The sequence below is a fragment of the Atractosteus spatula genome, chromosome 2 (genome assembly GCF_055471065.1).
Source record: "Atractosteus spatula isolate fAtrSpa1 chromosome 2, fAtrSpa1.hap1, whole genome shotgun sequence".
Lineage (NCBI taxonomy): Eukaryota > Metazoa > Chordata > Actinopteri > Semionotiformes > Lepisosteidae > Atractosteus > Atractosteus spatula.
The window spans coordinates 32,066,399-32,086,303 of record NC_142707.1 but is presented as its reverse complement, the minus strand read 5'-3'; the positions used below and the strand labels follow the sequence as shown (position 1 = coordinate 32,086,303).

General features: G+C 40.5%; 1 protein-coding gene across 1 annotated transcript in view; it reads left to right on the top strand.

Moving 5' to 3' along the window:
• tulp4a (TUB like protein 4a) overlaps positions 1–18,388 on the top strand; it is a 64,698-nt gene extending 46,310 nt beyond the window's left edge. The window contains exons 9-16 of the mRNA XM_088908437.1: positions 1,000–1,224; positions 2,764–2,998; positions 5,697–5,841; positions 7,146–7,290; positions 8,439–8,532; positions 8,937–9,080; positions 10,714–13,451; positions 13,813–18,388. Coding sequence (XP_088764563.1) covers positions 1,000–1,224; positions 2,764–2,998; positions 5,697–5,841; positions 7,146–7,290; positions 8,439–8,532; positions 8,937–9,080; positions 10,714–13,451; positions 13,813–13,929 — 3,843 coding nt within the window. The 3' untranslated portion in view covers positions 13,930–18,388. The remainder of the gene's footprint in view (positions 1–999; positions 1,225–2,763; positions 2,999–5,696; positions 5,842–7,145; positions 7,291–8,438; positions 8,533–8,936; positions 9,081–10,713; positions 13,452–13,812) is intronic.
• The last annotated feature ends 1,517 nt before the right edge of the window (positions 18,389–19,905 follow it).

Below are 19,905 nucleotides of genomic sequence, written 5' to 3'. Positions count from 1 at the left end.
ATTTATATGAATAAATGGATATATATGTAACATTTAAGTGTTTTGTTAAGCTGTACCAATTTGTCTTTCATAATTCTTTGAGGTATATTGAATAATGTTTATCGAACATTCGTTCATTCTAGAAGATTGTATTAAAGGGGGACTGCAGCACTGTTTTTAGACTTCAGGGGTAGAAAGAATCAACACTGATACATGATACAATAAAATCCTCCAATTTAAATGACAAAAGTTCCAGGTACACGCAACGCTGTATTCTGTGATGCAGAACGAGGCAACAAAACGTCTGGTGACGTGATCCGGCATTATTACATTGTAAACAAGCAGGCTTGTGAATGCATCTCTTTTAATCCAATAGAAATATTGCTCTCGAGTTCAAGACTGTTTTGCCAACAAATACTACTCACTTGTTAACTCTGCATGCAGGTCACGTTGGAACATTTCTGCAGTGAAATCTGCTGCACAACCTGTACTTATTCGCTTGTCCATCACATTAGGCATTACAGTGACTAGTGAGCAGGAACGGGTGACATCACATGGCAATTCGTGGGAATTCGAATGTGAGTTTGCAGCAGCATGGTGACTTACAGTACTTTCACAAAGTTCACGATTTTGTGCTTAATTTGAAATTTGTAAAAAATATCTATAGCATCAGTGCATTTATTTTGTTACCAGGTTTTAATAACCGTTCTAAGAAGTTGGGACTACAATAGAGGTGTTGTAGTGACGTAATTTAAGAAACAGGAGGTTAACTAATCCACACAGTTGCACTAATTCCTAAAATAGCAATTTTTGTGTCTTGTAACAGAATCTGTACTTCACTTGACAGTCTGACTTGACAGCCTGCCTGACAGTCTGCCTGAGCAAGCTTCGATAATGAAAAAAAAATCAGTATGGCAGTGAATGTGCATCTGAAATGGTGTCGACTTTTAGATTTTTAGTTTAAAAGGTGGCGATTTTGCCAGAGAATAAACGTCGTACATCTTTGTCATTTCTTTGCAGCGGCCGATCACTACTATATGCTGGGGGCACCGGGACTCGCGGCTGTTTCTGGCTTGCGGACCGGCCCTGTACGTGGTCAGGGTGGAGCACCGGGTCGCCACCCTGCAGCTCATGTGCCAGCAGGCCGTTGCCAGTGCGCTGCGGGAAGAGAAGGACATCAGCAAGCTGACTATGCCATCCCGCCTCTGCTCTTACCTCACCACAGCCTTCATACCAACCATCAAGGTAGCAGCTTGGTTCTGCGGCTCTGCAGGCCTCTTCTGTGCTGTGGTGCACGGGCGATATCTAGATTTTCATTGTAGAAGTGAATGTTAGTGGTTAAAAAAAATAACTGGCTCTCAGGAGTGCTGTCTTTGTGCGCTGTGATCAGAGGTTTCTAGTTCTTGTGTATCTCTCATTGTGCAAATATAGATTTGGCTGGGGGGGGGTGTTTCCAAGCCAGATAAATAGGGAAGAGTAAGACGGGTATGTTGGAATCAAGAGAGGCAATGCTTTGATCAATGGAAATGTGATGTGTGAGATTGAAACAATGCTATAGTCTGTTTTTATTTGGGGAAAATGTACTTAGAAGTTTATAATTACAGAAGGCAGTTTATTCATTGGGGATTCAATGTTTCTACAAGCTCTAATGCCAAGTACTTGTTTTTGTGCGTTTGACAACCATCAAAAATACATTTATATTGAGGAAGTTGCTGACAGTTTAAGGCTTCTCTATTCATGTTTTTTAAGGTTTTCAAGTGCAAAAGGTTATATGTTTTAATTTCTGAATCTGAATTTTGGCTTTGTTGCACTACTATAATGTGCTCCACTGCAACATACCAATGAAATGGCCATCGTCCAGTATAGTTCACTATATTGCCAACTAGCATTGGCCAGGAAAGTGTCTACTGACAAGCTGAATAGAACAGAAGGAAATGTTAGTCTGGTTAACATACATCTGCACTCCAGTATTGTTAGTCAAAGAGAAAAAGCACGTCATCCAACCCACAGTCTGTAACGAAGTGAGAATCACACATAGGAAAGCATCTGTCCTTTGAAAAGGAGTGTGGGAATTTACTCCTGCATACATTGCATTGTATGCCTAGCCTGTCTTAATTAATAACAATAATTGCTTAAACTTATATAGCGCTTTTCTGGACACTCCACTCAAAGCGCTTTACAGGTAATGGGGACTCCCCTCCACCACCACCAATGTGCAGCATCCACCTGGATGATGCGACGGCAGCCATAGTGCACCAGAACGCTCACCAAACATCAGCTATCAGTGGGGTGGAGAGTAGAGTAATGAAGCCAATTCATAGATGGGGATTATAAGGAGGCCATGATTGGTAAGGCCCAATGGGAAATTTGGCCAGGATGCTGAGGTAACACCCCTACTCTTTTCGAGAAACGCTCTGGGATTTTTAGTGACCACAGAGTGTCAGGACCTCGGTTTTATGTCTCTGGACATAAAAAGGACAGCGCCTTTTTACAGTACAGTGTCCCTGTCACTATACCAGGGCATTAGGACCCACACAGACCACAGGGTGAGCGCCCCCTGCTGGCCCCACTAACACCTCTTCTAGCAGCAACCTTAGTTTTTCCCAGGAGGTCTCCCATCCAGGTACTGACTAGGCTCATGCCTGCTGAGCTTCAGTGGGTTGCCAGTTGTGAGCTGCAGGATGATATGGCTGCTGGCATACATGTCTTCTTGTATCACATTTCTTTGTGCTGAGTGTTCCACACCGGGCCACAAGGTCTCTCATTTTCTCTTGTGTTTTCCAGCCTCCCATCCCTGATCCCAACAATATGCGCCATTTTGTGAGCTACCCAACCCCTGGCAATGAGAGGCTCCACTGCACCATGAAGCGCACTGAAGACAATCCTGAAGTCGGTGGGCCCTGCTACACCCTGTACTTGGAGTATCTCGGCGGTCTAGTACCCATCCTGAAAGGACGGCGCATCAGCAAGCTGCGGCCTGAGTTTGTCATCATGGATCCCAAAACTGATGGCAAAGCAGGTAATACAATACTGCAGTTCCCTTGCAGCTGAATAAATCGGCTTTCTTTTTTTTTAGCAGGAGTAAATTACATTTCTGTAAGCTAAATGGTATGTAAACCATTGTACTTCAAACAGAGGTGTTCTTTGCTTCCACTTGACTGTTCATGAGAAGTTTTAAAGAGCTCTGGATGAGTAAAATATTTGTTTGAGAATATGATGTATGGAAAATAACACGGGTGATTCATTATCGAATTACATCAAAATGAAAACGCCAAAAGCCATACTTGATTATTTTCCTAGAAGCTGTCTTTGGGGGTTTAAAAAGTTTTGCTTATCTGGAACAAATGAGGGGGAGAATATCCAAGATATGTTTTATGTCATGATATAATGAGTAATGTATTGCTGAAATTGCTTGAGTGGGCTGATGATGAGCGAATTGGTGATATTTTTTGTTAATATCCTGCCATCCTCAGCCCCCAGCCTACTTCTTTGTAATCCAGTTTCTGAATACAAATTCAGTATGTGAGTTGTGGACTAATAGCTTGTTGGTCTTTGTCTAAGTGTGCATATGTTATGGAAAAAGTTTTTTTTTTGTTATAAAACAGCACCTCTGGGGGCAGTAATTGTTTGCCATTTGCACATGTGCCTCCTGTCTGTGAATGAGGCTGATTTTATTGTCATCAGTCTAGCACATTTATGCCTTTACGTTCAGCCTCTGTGTTCCAGCAGTAACTTCTTCATCTTAAATGACATACAGGACCTTTAAAAAGTGCAAAATGTCAGATGTCTAACTAGCAGCATTGAGGTGTAAAAGACCTTGATCTTTTTGTGGAAATGTCAATGAAAATCCATTCCCACTTCTGTTTGTTCCCTTTACCTCTGTTTTTTACAGTAGACTAGTGAAGTCTCCCTCTCTCCCTCAGGAATAGCTGTGTGTGAGAAAGCCTGCAGAAGTTTTTGCAGCTGTATTTGCTGCCAAAGGTGCCTCTATCAAGTATTTTCTCAGGGGCTCTTGATTTGTCGTCACAGTTTTGATGACATTTAGCTTTTCCACCCCTAAAAACATAAAGTGTGTGCATTCAAGTCGTGACTAAAATTACTGAGAATATATACATCATTTGTAATTCCATAGCATGGGTCTTTACTGGAAGAGGGTGGAGGCACGGTACCTGTGTGAGGAACATGACCTACATCTGATAGCTGTACAATATGTGGCTACCTTTTGTTTTTGTCATAATGCAGAAAGCTCAGTCTGGTTTTGTACTTGAATAGTCCGATATTTTTTGTTTCAATCATAGGACTGACTGGATATCGTGAAGTCCGTATCCATGCTGCTGTTTTCATTACTGTTCCCCAGTGCTCAGCTTCTTTGTTTTTCAAACCAGGTTATCCACAATCCAGTGGGAGGAAAGAGTTACATAACAGAAGCTTAAATGTGAAGAATACAGTTATTGTAAAAACAGTAACATGTTTTAACTAATATGTGATCCATAGTAGAGTGCAAATGTGTCTCTTCCATACACTGTAACTCATGATTATTAATTTATTAGGTTAAAAGTTGTTTCTGTTAAATAATGTAGTGTAGTGTTAAAATGTAGTTGTTATAGCTGAATACTTCTTTCAGATGAAGCATTATTGTTCACAAATATAGGCACAGTGTATAGAATATTAAGAACATACCTTGATAAATTTTAAATACCTTTTTAAGCCAAATTGCATTGAGCATTCACACTGAAAAAACATCTTGGAACTATTGTATTCTACTTATTTGACCTGTTGAAACTGTATACCACAGATAAATTGTGGGCTCGGATGTTTCTTCTAACAGAAGTGTTAGCAGAAACATTTTCATCAGTTTCAGCAATCTGACAAAATGGAAAGGCATCTAAGAAAGCATCTAAGAATTCAGCCATAAGGAACAATAGTCAACAATACAGAGATACATGATGTTTAATGAATCCACATTATTGAATACTAACACAGTAGCTGGAAATGCCTGGTAGTTACTAATCTCACATTCTTCACATAATGGTCTCAGTAGCAGTTCGCAACCCTTTGCAAGGCATCGGTTGAAAACTTCTTTTAACTATTGACACTGCTTTCAAGTCGCAGTGATCTGGCGTAGTTATTTTAGCAGTAAAAAGTGTTTTAATCAAACAGAAATTGCAGTAATTAGCTTGTATGGTCTTGCATTTATCAAGTTACTTGTTGCCCTGTGCCTTTCACAGTACAGACACTGTTAATCAACATGGTTGATGTCAAGTGCTACTCAGCATAATTAATTTATATATGTATGTTCAATAAAATGACAGTGCTCCTGCTATTAAAGAGGTTTTTCTTCCATTTACCTTTGGAAATGTTTTTCAGTTTGAAAGTAGTATTGCTCTCTATGCTCAGTTTGTACAATGTCTTGCAAATAGGTTCAGTCCCTTCCAGCGATGTCACATTTTGCTGCATTTCAAATGTAAACATTTTTAAAATCCAGTATATAATCAAAACCTGAAAGTGCAAACCCAGTGCTTTCACGGGAGAAATCCCAGCAAACTCAGCACGTGGAAGTAAAAAATAAAATACGGTTGAAAATTTCCCTTATAATAACTTTGTGAAGTTCTTGCAGTTACTATGTTAGGGTTCCTTCTGTGTATGCTGATTGTATGTTTCTTGAGCTTGCAGGATTCTCCAAATTCACTCCACATTTTCGCTCTGCTTCTTTTTAGATGAGGTTTATGGAAACAGCTTGATTTCCTCTGTGATTGACAGCTGTAACTGCTCTGACTCGAGCGACATTGAGCTCAGTGATGACTGGGTGGGAAAGAAATCTCCAAAGATCTCGAGAGGCAGCAAATCACCTAAACTCCCAAGGTATGCGATTCTGTCCATCAGAATGAAGAACTGGAGTGGGTGGCATGGTGGCACTCTGGTTAGCAGTGCTGTCTGCTGGGGCCCTGGGATCAGTGTCTGGGGTCTTTATATGGGGTCTATATATTTGCCTTGCTGGTATGGGCTCCATCTCCCCCCAACCCCTGTTTTGGATAAAGAGGTTATAAGATGGAGTGGGTACTGTAAAATTGCCTATTTTAGATTTTTTCAAAAAAATCTCTCTTGTGCAAAGTCTTTAAAAATTAACAGTTAAGTTTGTCTTCCTTTCCCACAGAGAACAATACAGAGAAAAGGCTCAATGCCTCAGTTATTCATTTTGTATATCTGTTGTGTATTTGGGGTGCGGTGTCCCTTTTAATGTTATCTTTCTTCCTGTGTTATGCATTTGTTTGATAAGTTTAGCTGGTTTCCTCACACAGTGACTTGAGTTTATTGAACAAGAGGTGTGGTGTGTAATAATTGAATCGTCCTCTAGTAAGGAAATGTCGGGCTAAAAAAACATTCAGCTTGTTTCATCAGCTGTGATGAAACCGAGAAACAGTAGAGCAAGAACATAATAAAAGCAGACAAAACTAAAACTGATACCTTGACATAAACAGGTTTTCAAATCTGGATTTCTCAGGGACAATAAAATACCAGAGATGTATTCATCTCATGTATTCAGATGTCGATTATACATATTAAATAATATGAATAACAAATAATATAATTACACTTCAATATTGCACGTCACCATCTGCACAAAATTTAAAGCTGTGTTTCTGTCAGTTCTTGATGTCTTAGTGCTAACCTCATATTTGCTGCTGAGTTTTCTGGTTTTTGAAAGTTCCTCTCAATGTAGACTGTTTTGTTTTTCCTCTTACTGCTCTTACCCATGGGTAGATCTGCTGGGTGTTAAGACATTTTGGTGAACAAAAACGCAGAGCAGAAAGCAACAGAAACACAGCTCATTCAGCCAGTCACTGCGTGCAGAATTTTTTTTTTCATTTATTGTGTTTCCTAACAATATTCTACCTAAAAAGTGAACTTAAAATATTAGCACAGTATTATTATAACAACAATTTTGGGTGGTTCTTTGCCTTACATTCAAATGAGGTATTCTCAGATGTATTTTGGACAATTCTGAAATTCGGAGATCCTGATCCTGCTTAAATTGAATGTTTATTGGTCTTCCAGCTGTAAATATTGTAGCACACTCAGTACCTGCCCAAGTATGCTTTGGAAACACAAACTGAATATTGTTAATTGCTTGAAAAAATGCCTTCAGCTTTGCTTTGTACCAACAGGATTAATATTGAAGCTAGAAAATCTCCTAAGCTATCCCGGGCTGCACAGGAGATATCCCGGTCACCACGGTTACCAATCAGAAAACCTTCTGTTGGATCTCCCAGCCTGGCTCGTAGAGAGTTTCCTTTAGAAGACATCACTCAGGTATTGTGTCGTTTTGTATGACCAAATGATTGGGTGTTCTCTATGCGTTTTCATTTAAAAAGCACAAGTACTACTGAAGCTTCAGATTCCTACTTTGTGATGAGTTCTTCTAGTCCATTTCGAGATTAATTTTTAAATGCTGTTGGCGTTTTTGGAATGTAGAATTGCCCCTTATTTTTGTTAGACCCACGATATCTTTGGAAAAGACAACTGTGTGTTTTTCACATCTCAGCTGTCAGCTACAAACCTTGTGAACGCACACGGGAGAATAAGGGGCTGCAGGCAGATTCCTCCATCCAGCCATCCTGAGAGCTGCTTGTCTTTTGACACATCAAAAGCAGAGCAGCCTCGAACCGCAGATCCAGCACTAACTGCAGAATACGTGCGTCTCTCACCTACAGTGCCTGGGAGGCCACAGGGGACTCTGTATCACTAAGAGTACAGAGAGCCATGGTCAGCTGATCCCACCCCACCATTGCCTGCACTCAGCCAGTTGTAGGCCACTGCTTGGGAATCACAGTCACAGTCGGCTATTAACACAATCCACTCGAACCTGTGACCTCAGGGCTCAGCCTGCTCCCGGGCTAGCACCTTTATTGCTTCAGACACTCCTTATTTAATATTGTTAAAATAACATTTAATAATGTTATAATATCTTCAGCTCTTAGAGGTTATTTTTAAAAATCTGTAAAAAGTATTTAAGTTGAATGTTTTTTTTATTCTATACAACTGTGTTCCAGACTGAACCTGTGTCATAATCGTAAACTAATAATTCCTTTATGCAGGTTTCATTTAGGTTCGGTATGCTCCACTATATTAACTGTTGATGCTTTCACTTTTTTATAATGTTACACAATCCTGTAAAAGAACATTTTTATTTTATCATTACCAGTTGTGAATTGTTATTAACATTGTAATTGTTAACCAGAAGGTGTGAAACTGCTTTAAGTGTAGAGTGGAACCCTATATTCAAGTTAATATTGACCTTTTGACTTAATATGCATCTAAAAATTAATATATTTATATAAATAAAGTGTATTGGATAATTTCAAAGTAACCATTTCAATTAAAAACACAATTTCAGTTTGCTAAGCATTTTTTTTAGTATGTTTTGCTTCCAAGTCTGATTTTTCCCTTTGCTTTTACAGCATAATTATCTTGCTCAGGTCACTTCGAACATTTGGGGAACGAAGTTTAAAATCGTAGGACTCACATCCTTTTTGCCAACTAGTCTTGGGTCAGGTAAAATTTCATTTCAGCTCTTACAGTGCTTTGCTCTTCTTTTGGTAACTTGTAAAACAACTTAATTATAAAAATTAACCCTCTGTAGAATGTGAGGAAAAATAAAATATTGTAGAAGGCAACAGTCACAGGTCCAGAAAACTTTTTTAAAAATTCTAAATTTCAGGCTAGGTAAGGGATGTCAAGGAGGCAAGATAGTGATAGTCTCCTGCATAGTCTTAGGTGTGCGAATACATTACATAGGGAATAATGTATAACAGAAGAAGTATGCCTTTTACTTACTGATCTTCAGAAGAGTTTGCTTGCTTGACTTTACTTTCAGTCACTTTTTTATTGCGGATCTTCATGAGGGTAAAATGTTTGCATACTGTGAAAGCAACACCTTTTTTTTATTACCTTTCCAGTCGTTTACAAGACAAGTTTGCTGCATCTCCAGCCCAGACAGATGACCGTTTTCCTGCCAGAAGTGGTTAAAGTTTCCATGGACTACATCAACCTTCCTGTATTCAACCCCAATGTGTTCAGTGAAGATGAAGATGATCTGCCAGGTACACAAAAATACACTAATAATTATCAATTAGAATGCATGAAAAAAAACATTTGAATATTATTTAACAAATAACTGAAGGTAGGTGCTATTTATATATTATTTCAAATAACAAGGGGCCAATGTGCAGTAGGCCCAAGACATAAACACTATACCATCATTATTGATAAAACGATAAATGCTTTAGCTGCTTTTAAAGTTAAACTCTAAGACCGTGGCTGGAATGCATGTTTGATCAGTAACCTCATGAAAAAGCCTATCGGTGCAGCACTGAACTGTTTATAACTTGAAATCAGATGCAGAATGGAAGAATCATTACAAGTGAGACGGGGCTATTCGGCTCTTCTAGACCATTGGATCATTAGTAGCTCATTGATACCAGGGCTTCATCCAGCTGTTTCTTGAAACCAACTGAAAAGAAATGATTAAAAAAATACAGTTGGAAAAAAAAATATCCGAAAGGCACTGCTTGGTGTGGGAGTTTAAGTGGCAGACAAGTGGCAGATACAGCATTGTTCATGTGCCAAAGTGTCAGTTCCCTAATCTTGATGCTCGGGATCCATTGCTGTTAGCCTCTTTAGAGAATCAACAGTTTTTCTTTTCAGTCTTTTGTATTGTGGTAATGAGCCGATGAAGACCTGGTACTTTTGCAGCTTGTTTTTACTGTAGATGTTGCATTTGTATATAACCTTGCGTCAGTACAAAATAAATATTTTCCCTTTTTTTTGTCTTGCTGCAGTCTGTGGTACGCATTTTATAGACACCTTATGAGTTTAATTTTTTACATGAAAAAATTACTGAATATATAAGCAAACCGTTAGCAATGTATGACAGAGTGAGTTCATGGTTAATTAGAAGGCAATTATGTAGCGTTGTACTGTGTAAATATCATAACGCATGTAAACACCTCCAGTACATCATGTTAAGCAATGATGAGCGTCTGTCAGTTATACACTTAGCTTCACCATTATCATAGTATTCGAGATAATACAAAACAGTTTTACGCAGTTGGGAGGTTTGAAATTAGAGCTAAATCGATTTTTTAATAAGTATTAATAAGAATAAAAGTGTTTTTGAATAAATATGAATAAATATCAAAAGCTCTGTGGTATTGTAAATTGGGAGCTGAGAGCAATAAAATTAAAAAAGCAGTCTAAACTTGAATGCTAAAAAACTAAAAAGTGGTAACATCATAATTCACTGCCACTAAAAAAGCAGACATATTTTTAGTTTCTGATAGAGACATTCGAAGGAACATTCTGCTCAGAGTGCCAGGAGAATCCTTGCTGCACTGAGCAGATGGCACAGTGTAGGTTTGCATTTGTTACTGAACTGTAGTGTTGGGGTAGAGATATTTATAACTGAAGAGCTCCTTTGGAGCCCTGCTTGCTATTAATATTGAATAACATTTTCTTGCACCTTCTGTATTCTTCAGTTAATTAATTCTGACATTACTGCTCATTGACATGAATTTTGCATACCTGTGTTGTATCATCATCCCATACATTTTGTAGTAGTCAAACATGTCCATCTTGTCATCCTACATCAGTGTGAATGCAGATGCATCTGTCCAGGACCTATGTGAAATCAAACAATGTGTTCTGAAAACCTGTTATTTTGCTTGTCTTTTGCAGTAACTGGACCTTCTGGTGTGCCCGATGACAACCCCCCTTGCACAGTCAACATTCCCATTGCTCCAATCCACAGCTCTGCTCAGGCCATGTCCCCGACTCAGAGCATAGGACTGGTTCAGTCCTTGCTGGCCAATCAGAACGTGCAGCTTGACGTCCTGACAAATCCCACTGCAGCAGCAGTAAATGTAGCGGCAGCAGCGGCGGTTGCGGGAGTCTCAGATCACGGCCAGGAAAGCATGATGACTAGCCAGTATCCAGTGTCCAGCAGGTATACTAATCCCGGCCAGGTGATCTTTGGAGGGTTGGAAATGGGGCGCCTCCTTGTTGGACCCCCTCCCTCCCATCATCAGCAGCAGCAGCCACCACAGATGCAGGTGCCACAGCCTCCCATACCTTCCAATCCGCCCCAGATTCCAGTGCACCAGCTGCCCCCTACAGTGAGCGAACACGGGTCAGAGATCACCCGAGATCACGAGCACCTGCAGAAGGGCAAGCCGCTGCGGTCAGTCCCTCAGCTTGCGGATGGGGATGCGGTGGTCTTCAGTGCCCCGCTGGAGATCCAGATCAGTAAGATGAACCCCCCTCCACCATATCCAGGAACAGTGGCGGCGGCCGCCGCAGCTGTGGCGGCGGCAGCGGCGGCGGCAGCCTCTGCAGCCAACAGCAACAACCCCGTTCCTCCCCCTGTGGACCTCTGCCTGAAGAAGAACGAGTTCTCGCTTTACCCTCCAGCCCCTCAGTACCAGACCCCACTGGGCTACGAGCGAATTACTACCTTCGACAGTAGCGGAAACGTAGAGGAAGTCTGTCGACCGCGCACCCGGATTGTCTGCAACCAGAACATGTATGCTCTGCAAGGCCCAGGCAGCTCTGCCACCCTAAGAGTCACTTCCTCCGAGAGCAAAAAGGTACAGCTTCCCTGTGCGTCAGCCACGCTCAACCGGCTCACGGTTCCACGTTACTCCATACCTAGCGGTGACCCGCCCCCTTACCCTGACCCTGCCAACCAGACAAGTCTGGGGAGGAATCCTGGCCAACGCATAGACAGCAGCCTCATTCACGCCACTCTGCGGCGCAACAGCAGGGAGGCGGTCCTCAAGGTCTCCCAGATGATGGATTCCCACAGGACTCTCCCAACCAAGTCGAAAGTTAACAGCGCATTAGCTGCATCTTACCAACAGAGAGTGTCGACCGCGCTGTACACCTGCAGCCAGTGCAGTAATAACAGCAACAGCACTACTGGAAGTACAGGTGCTGGGGGCAGCGGCAGCAGTAACAGCAATGGCATTACGGGCGGGAGCATTGTCCGTCAAGATTTTGCAGCAGGCAGCGCTGCTCAACACAGCACGGTCATTGTCCACTCCAATAGCACCTCACCTCTGGCTTCCCAGTCGTCCTACAACTTGCTGAGTCCTCCGGACAACTGCAGGGACAGGACAGAGTACATCAATTCTGCCTTCACTGAGGATGAGGCCCTTAACCAGCAGTGCCAGCTGGAAAAATCTCTCCGGCACCTGACTCTTGGTGAGGTGGGTCTGGCTGTAAAGCGGCCGCCTCCCTATCAGTGGGATCCTGCAGCCACTGAAGAGATCTGGGTCCCTCAGGAACGGACTCCACTGGGACCCCCTCCTGGGACTCATAAGCCTCCTCCTCTTATCCTTAACCCAGCCCAGCACTTAGATGTGTCTCGGCTGCCATTTGTCCTCTCATCTAAATCTCCCACCAGCCCAAATGCCGCTTTCCAGGCGGGTTACCAGATTGCCTTACCCTATCCTCCAGGAGCTGGTTACAGTGGACCCCAGCTTCAGGCCATGCCGCCTCCTCCACAGCCCTGTTCACCTAAAGAAGTTGTGGCACCTGTCCCCTTCCCCCAGCAAGAGCCTGCTATGGTCCTTCCACCTGGTTATCCAGCTAACCTGGCCAACTTGGCCTGCTGTCCACTGCCACCCATGTACCCAGGCACTAGCTCCTGTGCTGGCCTTCAGCTGCCCCCCATAGGCTTGCATCCCTGGAACACTTACAGCCCTTGTCCACCTATGCAGAACCCCTCAGGGACCCTGCCCACCAAAGCCCACCTGGTTGTGGAGAAACCAGTTCTTTCTCCTCCCCCTCCTCCTGCCGACCTTCAGAATCACATGACCTCCCCAGAGGCCATGGACGAGGCAGGGGAAACCTTCCAGGAAGTGAACGAAAGCCCCATTCCCCAGCGTGCTGAAAAGTTTAGCAAAAAGAGCCGCAAGAGGTTAGACAGCCGGGCAGAGGAGGCCAACGTTCCAGCTATCACAGAGGGCAAGGTGAAGAAGGAAGGCAGGGCTCTCGGCGACTTTAATTCTCTGATCTCCAGCCCCCGCCTTGGTCGAGAAAAGAAGAAGCCCAAGAGCCAGAAGGAGCAACTCAAGGCTAAGAAGCTGAACAAGACCAATGAGTTCCAAGACAGTTCAGAAAGCGAGCCAGAGCTTTTCATCAGTGGGGATGAGCTCATGAACCAGAGCCAGAGCAGCAAGAAGGGCTGGAAGAGCAAACGAAACCTTCGCACTGCAAGCGAGCTTGACGAGTTCAAATGCCGCAAGGCCAATGAGAAGGAGGACCGTGGTCTGGGCAGCGAGGACTTTGTCTATATTATGGCCAATAAGCAGCCTCTATGGAACGAGGCTACTCAGGTCTATCAGTTGGACTTTGGAGGACGAGTCACACAGGAGTCTGCAAAGAACTTTCAGATTGAATTGGAAGGAAGACAGGTATGGGTCTCTCTTTGAACCTTTAAGTATTTTCCCGTGTTTTAGAAAACTGGAAATGAAAAGAACTGATCTGTTTAACATATATGTCTGCGTCTTTTTTAAAGCATGAAAAGGCTAGTAATAAATGCTTTTGTAAATCGTGCATACATATATTACTCAAATGATCCTTATTTCTTTTTTTTTTAATTTATGGATTGCTGCAACATGACATTACAGAAACCAACGTGTGTTATCTGAATTGCTTTGGTTATCCTTCAGTGGAGGGAACAGCCTAGTTCTCTCTAAACGTTGTGCCGCATGTGGCAGTGAGAAGAGGTGTTTGTTATGAAGGTGACTGTCGGTCACTGTCTTGTCTTTCCAGGTGATGCAGTTTGGCAGGATTGATGGCAACGCTTACATCCTGGACTTTCAGTACCCGTTCTCTGCAGTGCAGGCCTTCGCTGTGGCCCTGGCCAACGTCACCCAGCGCCTCAAGTGAAGAGCCTTGGCACCCAGCGGCCAAGGCGACGCTGCCCTCTCTTCTGAGGGTCCTGATAAGAGCCAAACAGAAACAGTTCAAGTTCATTGTGCATTATAACAGAATGAGCCGAGACGGCAGGATTTCCATGCCATTTGCTGGCATGTTCAAAAGCTGTATTTCTAGTGCAGGGCTCACAGAAAGGTGGTAACAACCCAGGTGTCATCTCTGGGGATATGGGCTTAGCTTACTGTGGTTGGTCTGCAATTAATATACTGCTCTAGCTTCCTAAAGCTAGTAGAAACAGACTGTCCTCTTTACAGACTGCCTTATATCCATGTTTTTGTTTCCTATGTAAATTGTTACGTGGGTTTTTTTCAGTCCAGTTTTTAAACACAACAGAAATACTTGAAAACTATATCTGGAAAAGTAATAGCTAATCCGCTAGAGCTTACAGGTACTACCGAGCACTGAAATTAATATCTGTAAGAAGCTAAAGAGAAATCTGAAGTATTTAGAATAAATTAATAGATTTATGGCTTTATTATAAATATTATGCATTTTGAACAAAAAGGTCATATTAAGTCTTTAAGTATTTTGGCTCCACTATTAATATTTGAATTTGTTAGTGCCTAATTTAGTGCTTTGTGTAAGTATTGAGGAAGGCTACTGAACAGTTTGTAGGATTTTTACTTTCCGAATTTGAACCTGAAAGTGGATTTCATTCATTAACGTTTTTAGTTTGGATGTTCATAGAAGTACTTGAAAAGAAAGATGCAAAGTGTAAAACATATGTGATAAGCCTGCAGTTAGCATTTTTAAAGTCAATTTTTGCATTTAGATAGGAGGAACTTTTAACAAATTACTCATTGACTCCCAATAGTTCTGTGCATTAAAGTTCTTGTAGTACAATTTATGCGAACTATTTAAATGTATATATTGTTTAAATATTAATATTCTAATTGTTATTATTGATCTTTATATTTATGTAGCATTACTCCGTTTTAGTACCTTGTTTACACAGATTTTCAAAAGTGTATTTAATTTGGGAACCAGGAGGCTAAAGTATTTGTCCTAACATTTAACATTGACCTGAATGGCCTTCTCTCATTTACAATCTTTCTTATGTTCTTAAAAGATGTTGATTTGCTTTTGTGTTATAACTTGTTGTGCAATTGCGTTAGTTTCAATTCACCTTTAAAATGCTGATCGGGAGGAGCCATCACTTATGGTGTGGGGAGGAGGGGAGTTTTTAATTGTGAGATTAACAGTATTACTAGTTTCCACATGTGAAGTTTTCAGCTCCTGTCACTTCTGTGAAGTGCTCATACTCTTACCAAGGGGGTCTGTAAGCAAGGTACAGGAAGTATTTTTGTATGTTTCACTTTTGACATTTCGTATCTTTTTTTAATTCTGTAAGCATTTGTTACATATCAGTAAATCATTGTAAGGATTACCAGTGTTTGGGGCTAAAGATGCTTTCATACTTGACCGTACATAAAAGTTTTAACCGAAGAATGCAATGGCACTTTTCAGAAGTGCACGTTAGATCACACATGAGCATTTCGTCCGTCACTTGTAGAAGGAAACCGGATGAACTGCACAGTGTTGTAAGTTGCAATTATTTATCTTGGCAGTCCAGAGTGCATGTTAAGCTTGATCAGCTCCGTATATGAGCAGACATCTAGTGCAAGACATGCAGCTGCCTGTTTTCTCCCTCCACAAACTGAAAAATCTGTGACATTGAATAGTAGTAAGATGGTCTGTCTACTTGAGGCAAAATTAAGAATGGAAATGCACTCTTGTTGACAAGACTCACGTTTACAAAGGTTTCTTTTTATAAATAGGGGTTATCAGTCAAACTGACTTTTGTATTTAAAAACCTTAGCTAAAATTGTCTGAGATGCAGTCATTAATGCTGCATTAAGTTATGTCATTCAAAGAGGGCGGAAAGATTTATTTCTAATGTATAATATTGAAGTTGAAAAGAATCCTCTTTGCCTGCCAAAGGCAGGAATCGTGTTGGCTACATTTAAAAAAAACAAAATTGTACTGCAGAAATTGTATTATGTGCACAAAGAGCTCTGGGAGCTATAAATAGTTGTATAGCCATGTGTGTAAGAACTGTACAGTGTGTTTACCCTGAACTCTGCCCATAAATTCACAAATGGTCAGCTGCTTCCTCCTACTGTTCAGTCCGGTTCACGAAACGGGAGACATTGCTTTATTTAGTTCTTTGCAGGCATCATTACACTGTGGTGAAACGACACGTCGAAGTAAAGATTGCATTGGAATGAAAAGCCTGATAAGGGAGAGATTTCCAGTGCCTCCAAGACCTATAAACTACATACTCATCTGCACAAATATTTTTTTAGAAGGGGGTTATAAAATATTTGCTTCCATTTATGATTAGAATCACCCACACTTTCAGATCATTTACCTTGTAGTTGACATGTTTGGAAACACAATGAAAACTGAGGCTCTCCACAGCCCCCACATGAGTTTGTATTTATTTTACTGCCATGGTGTGCATTGTGTAAACGTATTGCAGTGGAAGAATTCTGTCCTTGGACAGTCTGCTTTGCCAGCAATGTTTGCTCATGGATGTCAAAATGCCGTTTGTGAGTGCTCTCCAGATTTGCTCACCCTACAGTGCAGAGATGGATTGGTGAGCCGTACAATATCGACGGACATTAGTCGAATCAGCGATGATCTTATTTGATTTGTTTGGGCTCAGGGTTTTGCTTCAGGTAAGACACGTCTCTGAGCTATGTTACTTTGCTGTAATTCTGAGCTAAATTACTTTGCTGTAATAAATAACAGGTCACATTGGCTAAGGATCAGTCAGTGTGATCTTGCAGGTTGAGTGTAACCTTTTCTTTCCTAGAAAAGAATATGGATTGTTTTTAATTCTGTTCTTTTTATTTATGCTTTCATTGCCTGGCATTGACAGTTTAGTTGTGCAATATTTTTAAAGGAATTTTTTTCACACACAATTTACATTTTGTCAGTACCTTTAGACAGGTAATAAGAAAAATGGGCAGACACTTTATCCATCCTTATGGTTGTTTCTATACAGTTTATTTATACAAGAATATTTCTGAAACTTATTCAATTCATTTTGGATTTGATGGGGGTTTCTTCTGTGTCAAAGAAATATGTGACCAGTTTATTGTGAGGGGTTGATGTTGGGTGTTATGCAAGACTAACTTGTAATGCAAAAGAAAGAAATTAGTAAATACAATGTGATTGAGCATAGTAGTTTGTGTGGTATCACAGGACTTGTCTGTAGAGTAAATTCTGTTGGTGTTATTCGTGAAATCAACAGATTTCATCAGTGTTCCCCAGTTTTGTGTTTTAATTAATTTGTAAAGATGCGTGTATATATTAATGTATACATGCACATTTGCCTTGTCAGCACGAATGACAACCCCAGTTAGAGGCGATACTTGCTTTTTAAGAAGATATTTAGGTGAGTGTTTATAAAAGATAATAGAAACAGCACTTTCGTTAGTTCTAGATTATTCCATATTTATGGAAAAAATGACATCTTGCATACTTTAGTACCAGTTATAGTTTAAATACCATTGAAAACAAGCAACAAAGGCTCACCCATCATTTAGAGTTTGATTCAGTGGTTTGTATTGAAAATTACAATATGTTGCTTCTTATTTGTGCAGGTTTGATTGATGTACTATATATATATGGTTGTCAAAAAATACTTGAACCAAAATGAGGACTTTCTTGTTTGACTTGGTTTCAGAACCTCTGCAATCAAGGTTCGTGGTGATAAGGCATGGCTTTTGAGTTATTTTTCTTAGTGTAAATAGTTTTACAGTTTTATACTTGTATTTTCCTAACACTGTCAGAAATAAAAAAAAGATCTTTGTTAACTGAGGAAAAAAAGCATGGGTTTGCTTCTGCTCAAAAAGAAAGCAGTCACCTTAGTATATGCTGGCAGGAGTTTGTGTTATTTTTATAAATGCATTGTTTCGTACCATAGTTTTGAACAGACTTAAAAAGTCATCCAGTTTAGTTTGTGGATTGTTTCCCAAAACCAGTCAGACAGGTGAATTATGGTAGTCTTCTTCAGCCAGATGTTTTTTTTTCTTGTATAAGGCACTTGAAAGATGCCACTGTTTGAAATTGGGCTGACAATGTTAAGGTTTGTGCTGACTTTTTGATCTGTTTTTCAATTTTTAACACCATTTCTAACAAACGGGGACACTAAACTGCCCGGTTTGTTTCCTTATTTTAATTTTGCATTCTTTTTGTTCTCCCGGTTGTACAGCTGTTACCTTAAATGATACAAGTATAATTATTGTAACTGGTTTTTGCCAGGTTTTGTAAGTACTGTATTGACATGGAAGTAACATACTGCCCTGATGTTATTTTTAATTATTTTTTTTCTTAGAAGAAAAAATGGAGTTGTGTGAGTTGTCCATCTGTTGCTTAATAAAATTTGCAGACTGAAAAAAAAGCAGTTTTTGTGAAATTGGTTTCCTACATAATGAGACTTAATGGTAGATGATAGTAAAATTGTTCATTTCCTAGTGCTAACCTTATGATAAAAAGGCAGTCCTGATAATTTAAACTATATATCCATCCATTTTCTAACTGCTTCATCCAATGCAGGGTCACTGTTGAGTCATGCCTATCCCAGTAAGCAGTAGGTGCAAGGCAGGACACAATCTGGAAGAGATGCCAGTCCATTGCCAGGCACAGACTGACACAGACACACACACATTCACGCCAGGGTCAGTTTTCCCAGAAGCCCATTAATCTACCAGTAAATTCTTTTTGCAGAGTGAATACTGTTGAGCTGTGGATATTTTCTGAGTTCTCAACTACTGAACTCTGTCAATGTAGGCTTCGCAGTAGCATCCCTACACAGTAGTTTATCCCTTGCCCAGTTGGAGGGATAGCCTGGTCTGGGCAGTTTTTGAGTGACTTCGCCATTGGATACATCTCCACATTTTTACTAAATGATGACATTCACTAATTGCACAAGCATGCGGTCATGCACAAAAGCAATGTCCTCAATAGAAGCAATGTCCAGAGTACCATTTGACTTCATGGGAAAAGCAGGGGAATTGTCCAAAGGCATTAACGCTATAAGAACATGAGAAATGTTACAAATGAAAGGAAAGTTGCTAGTTACTAGATGCTCACTGATATGAAGTTTTCATCCAGTTGTTATTTTTTGAAAGAAGCAAGATTACTGCCTTCAAAATCACAGATGTCGAGCTTCCAGATCTCCCACAACCTTTTGTGCAAAAAGGGTTTTCAGTTTTTAATGTACAAAGTGTACACTCGTGTCCTCTGGTTCAGTTTTAAATGTTGTGCATTGAAATGTCAGCTGGGTTGACTGTCAATGCCACTGAGGAATTGTAATACTTTGTGCAATTGAGATTGCAATCTTTTCTCTTCAAGACTAAAAAGTTCCAACTCTTTTAGTCGGTCACTGTAGGATATTCCTTTAAGTCTACAAGATTATCTAGTTGCCCTTCTCTAGGCTGAATTCAAAGCAGCAATCCATAATGTGTTTACCAAATTTACACAGAATATTCTCAGTGAATCATTATAAATGCATTATACCTTCCTGCATAACACCCTTTGATTAAAATTCTTCACCTTTACATATATTTACCTTATTATTCTTCTGTTTTACTTTGATATTGCTTCCTACCATTACACTACAGTCTACTCCAGAGGATGTAAATGTCAATATAAGCACCTTTCAGTACCTTCTTCCATCTTGGTGTTTCCAATTTGTTTCTTTCAAGTTTTTATTTTAGCTACTTGAATATAGTGCTCTGCAGTTGTCTACATTAAAAGTAATCTGTCTGGTGTTTGAACTCTTGAATATCTACAGTGCCATGCAGAAATATTCAGACCTCTGCACAGTTTTCACATTTGGCCGGTTCAAAACGGCATATTCAAAGCAACATCCAATGTTGACCATCTGGTAGTTTTACCAGTCTACTGAAAAATCTT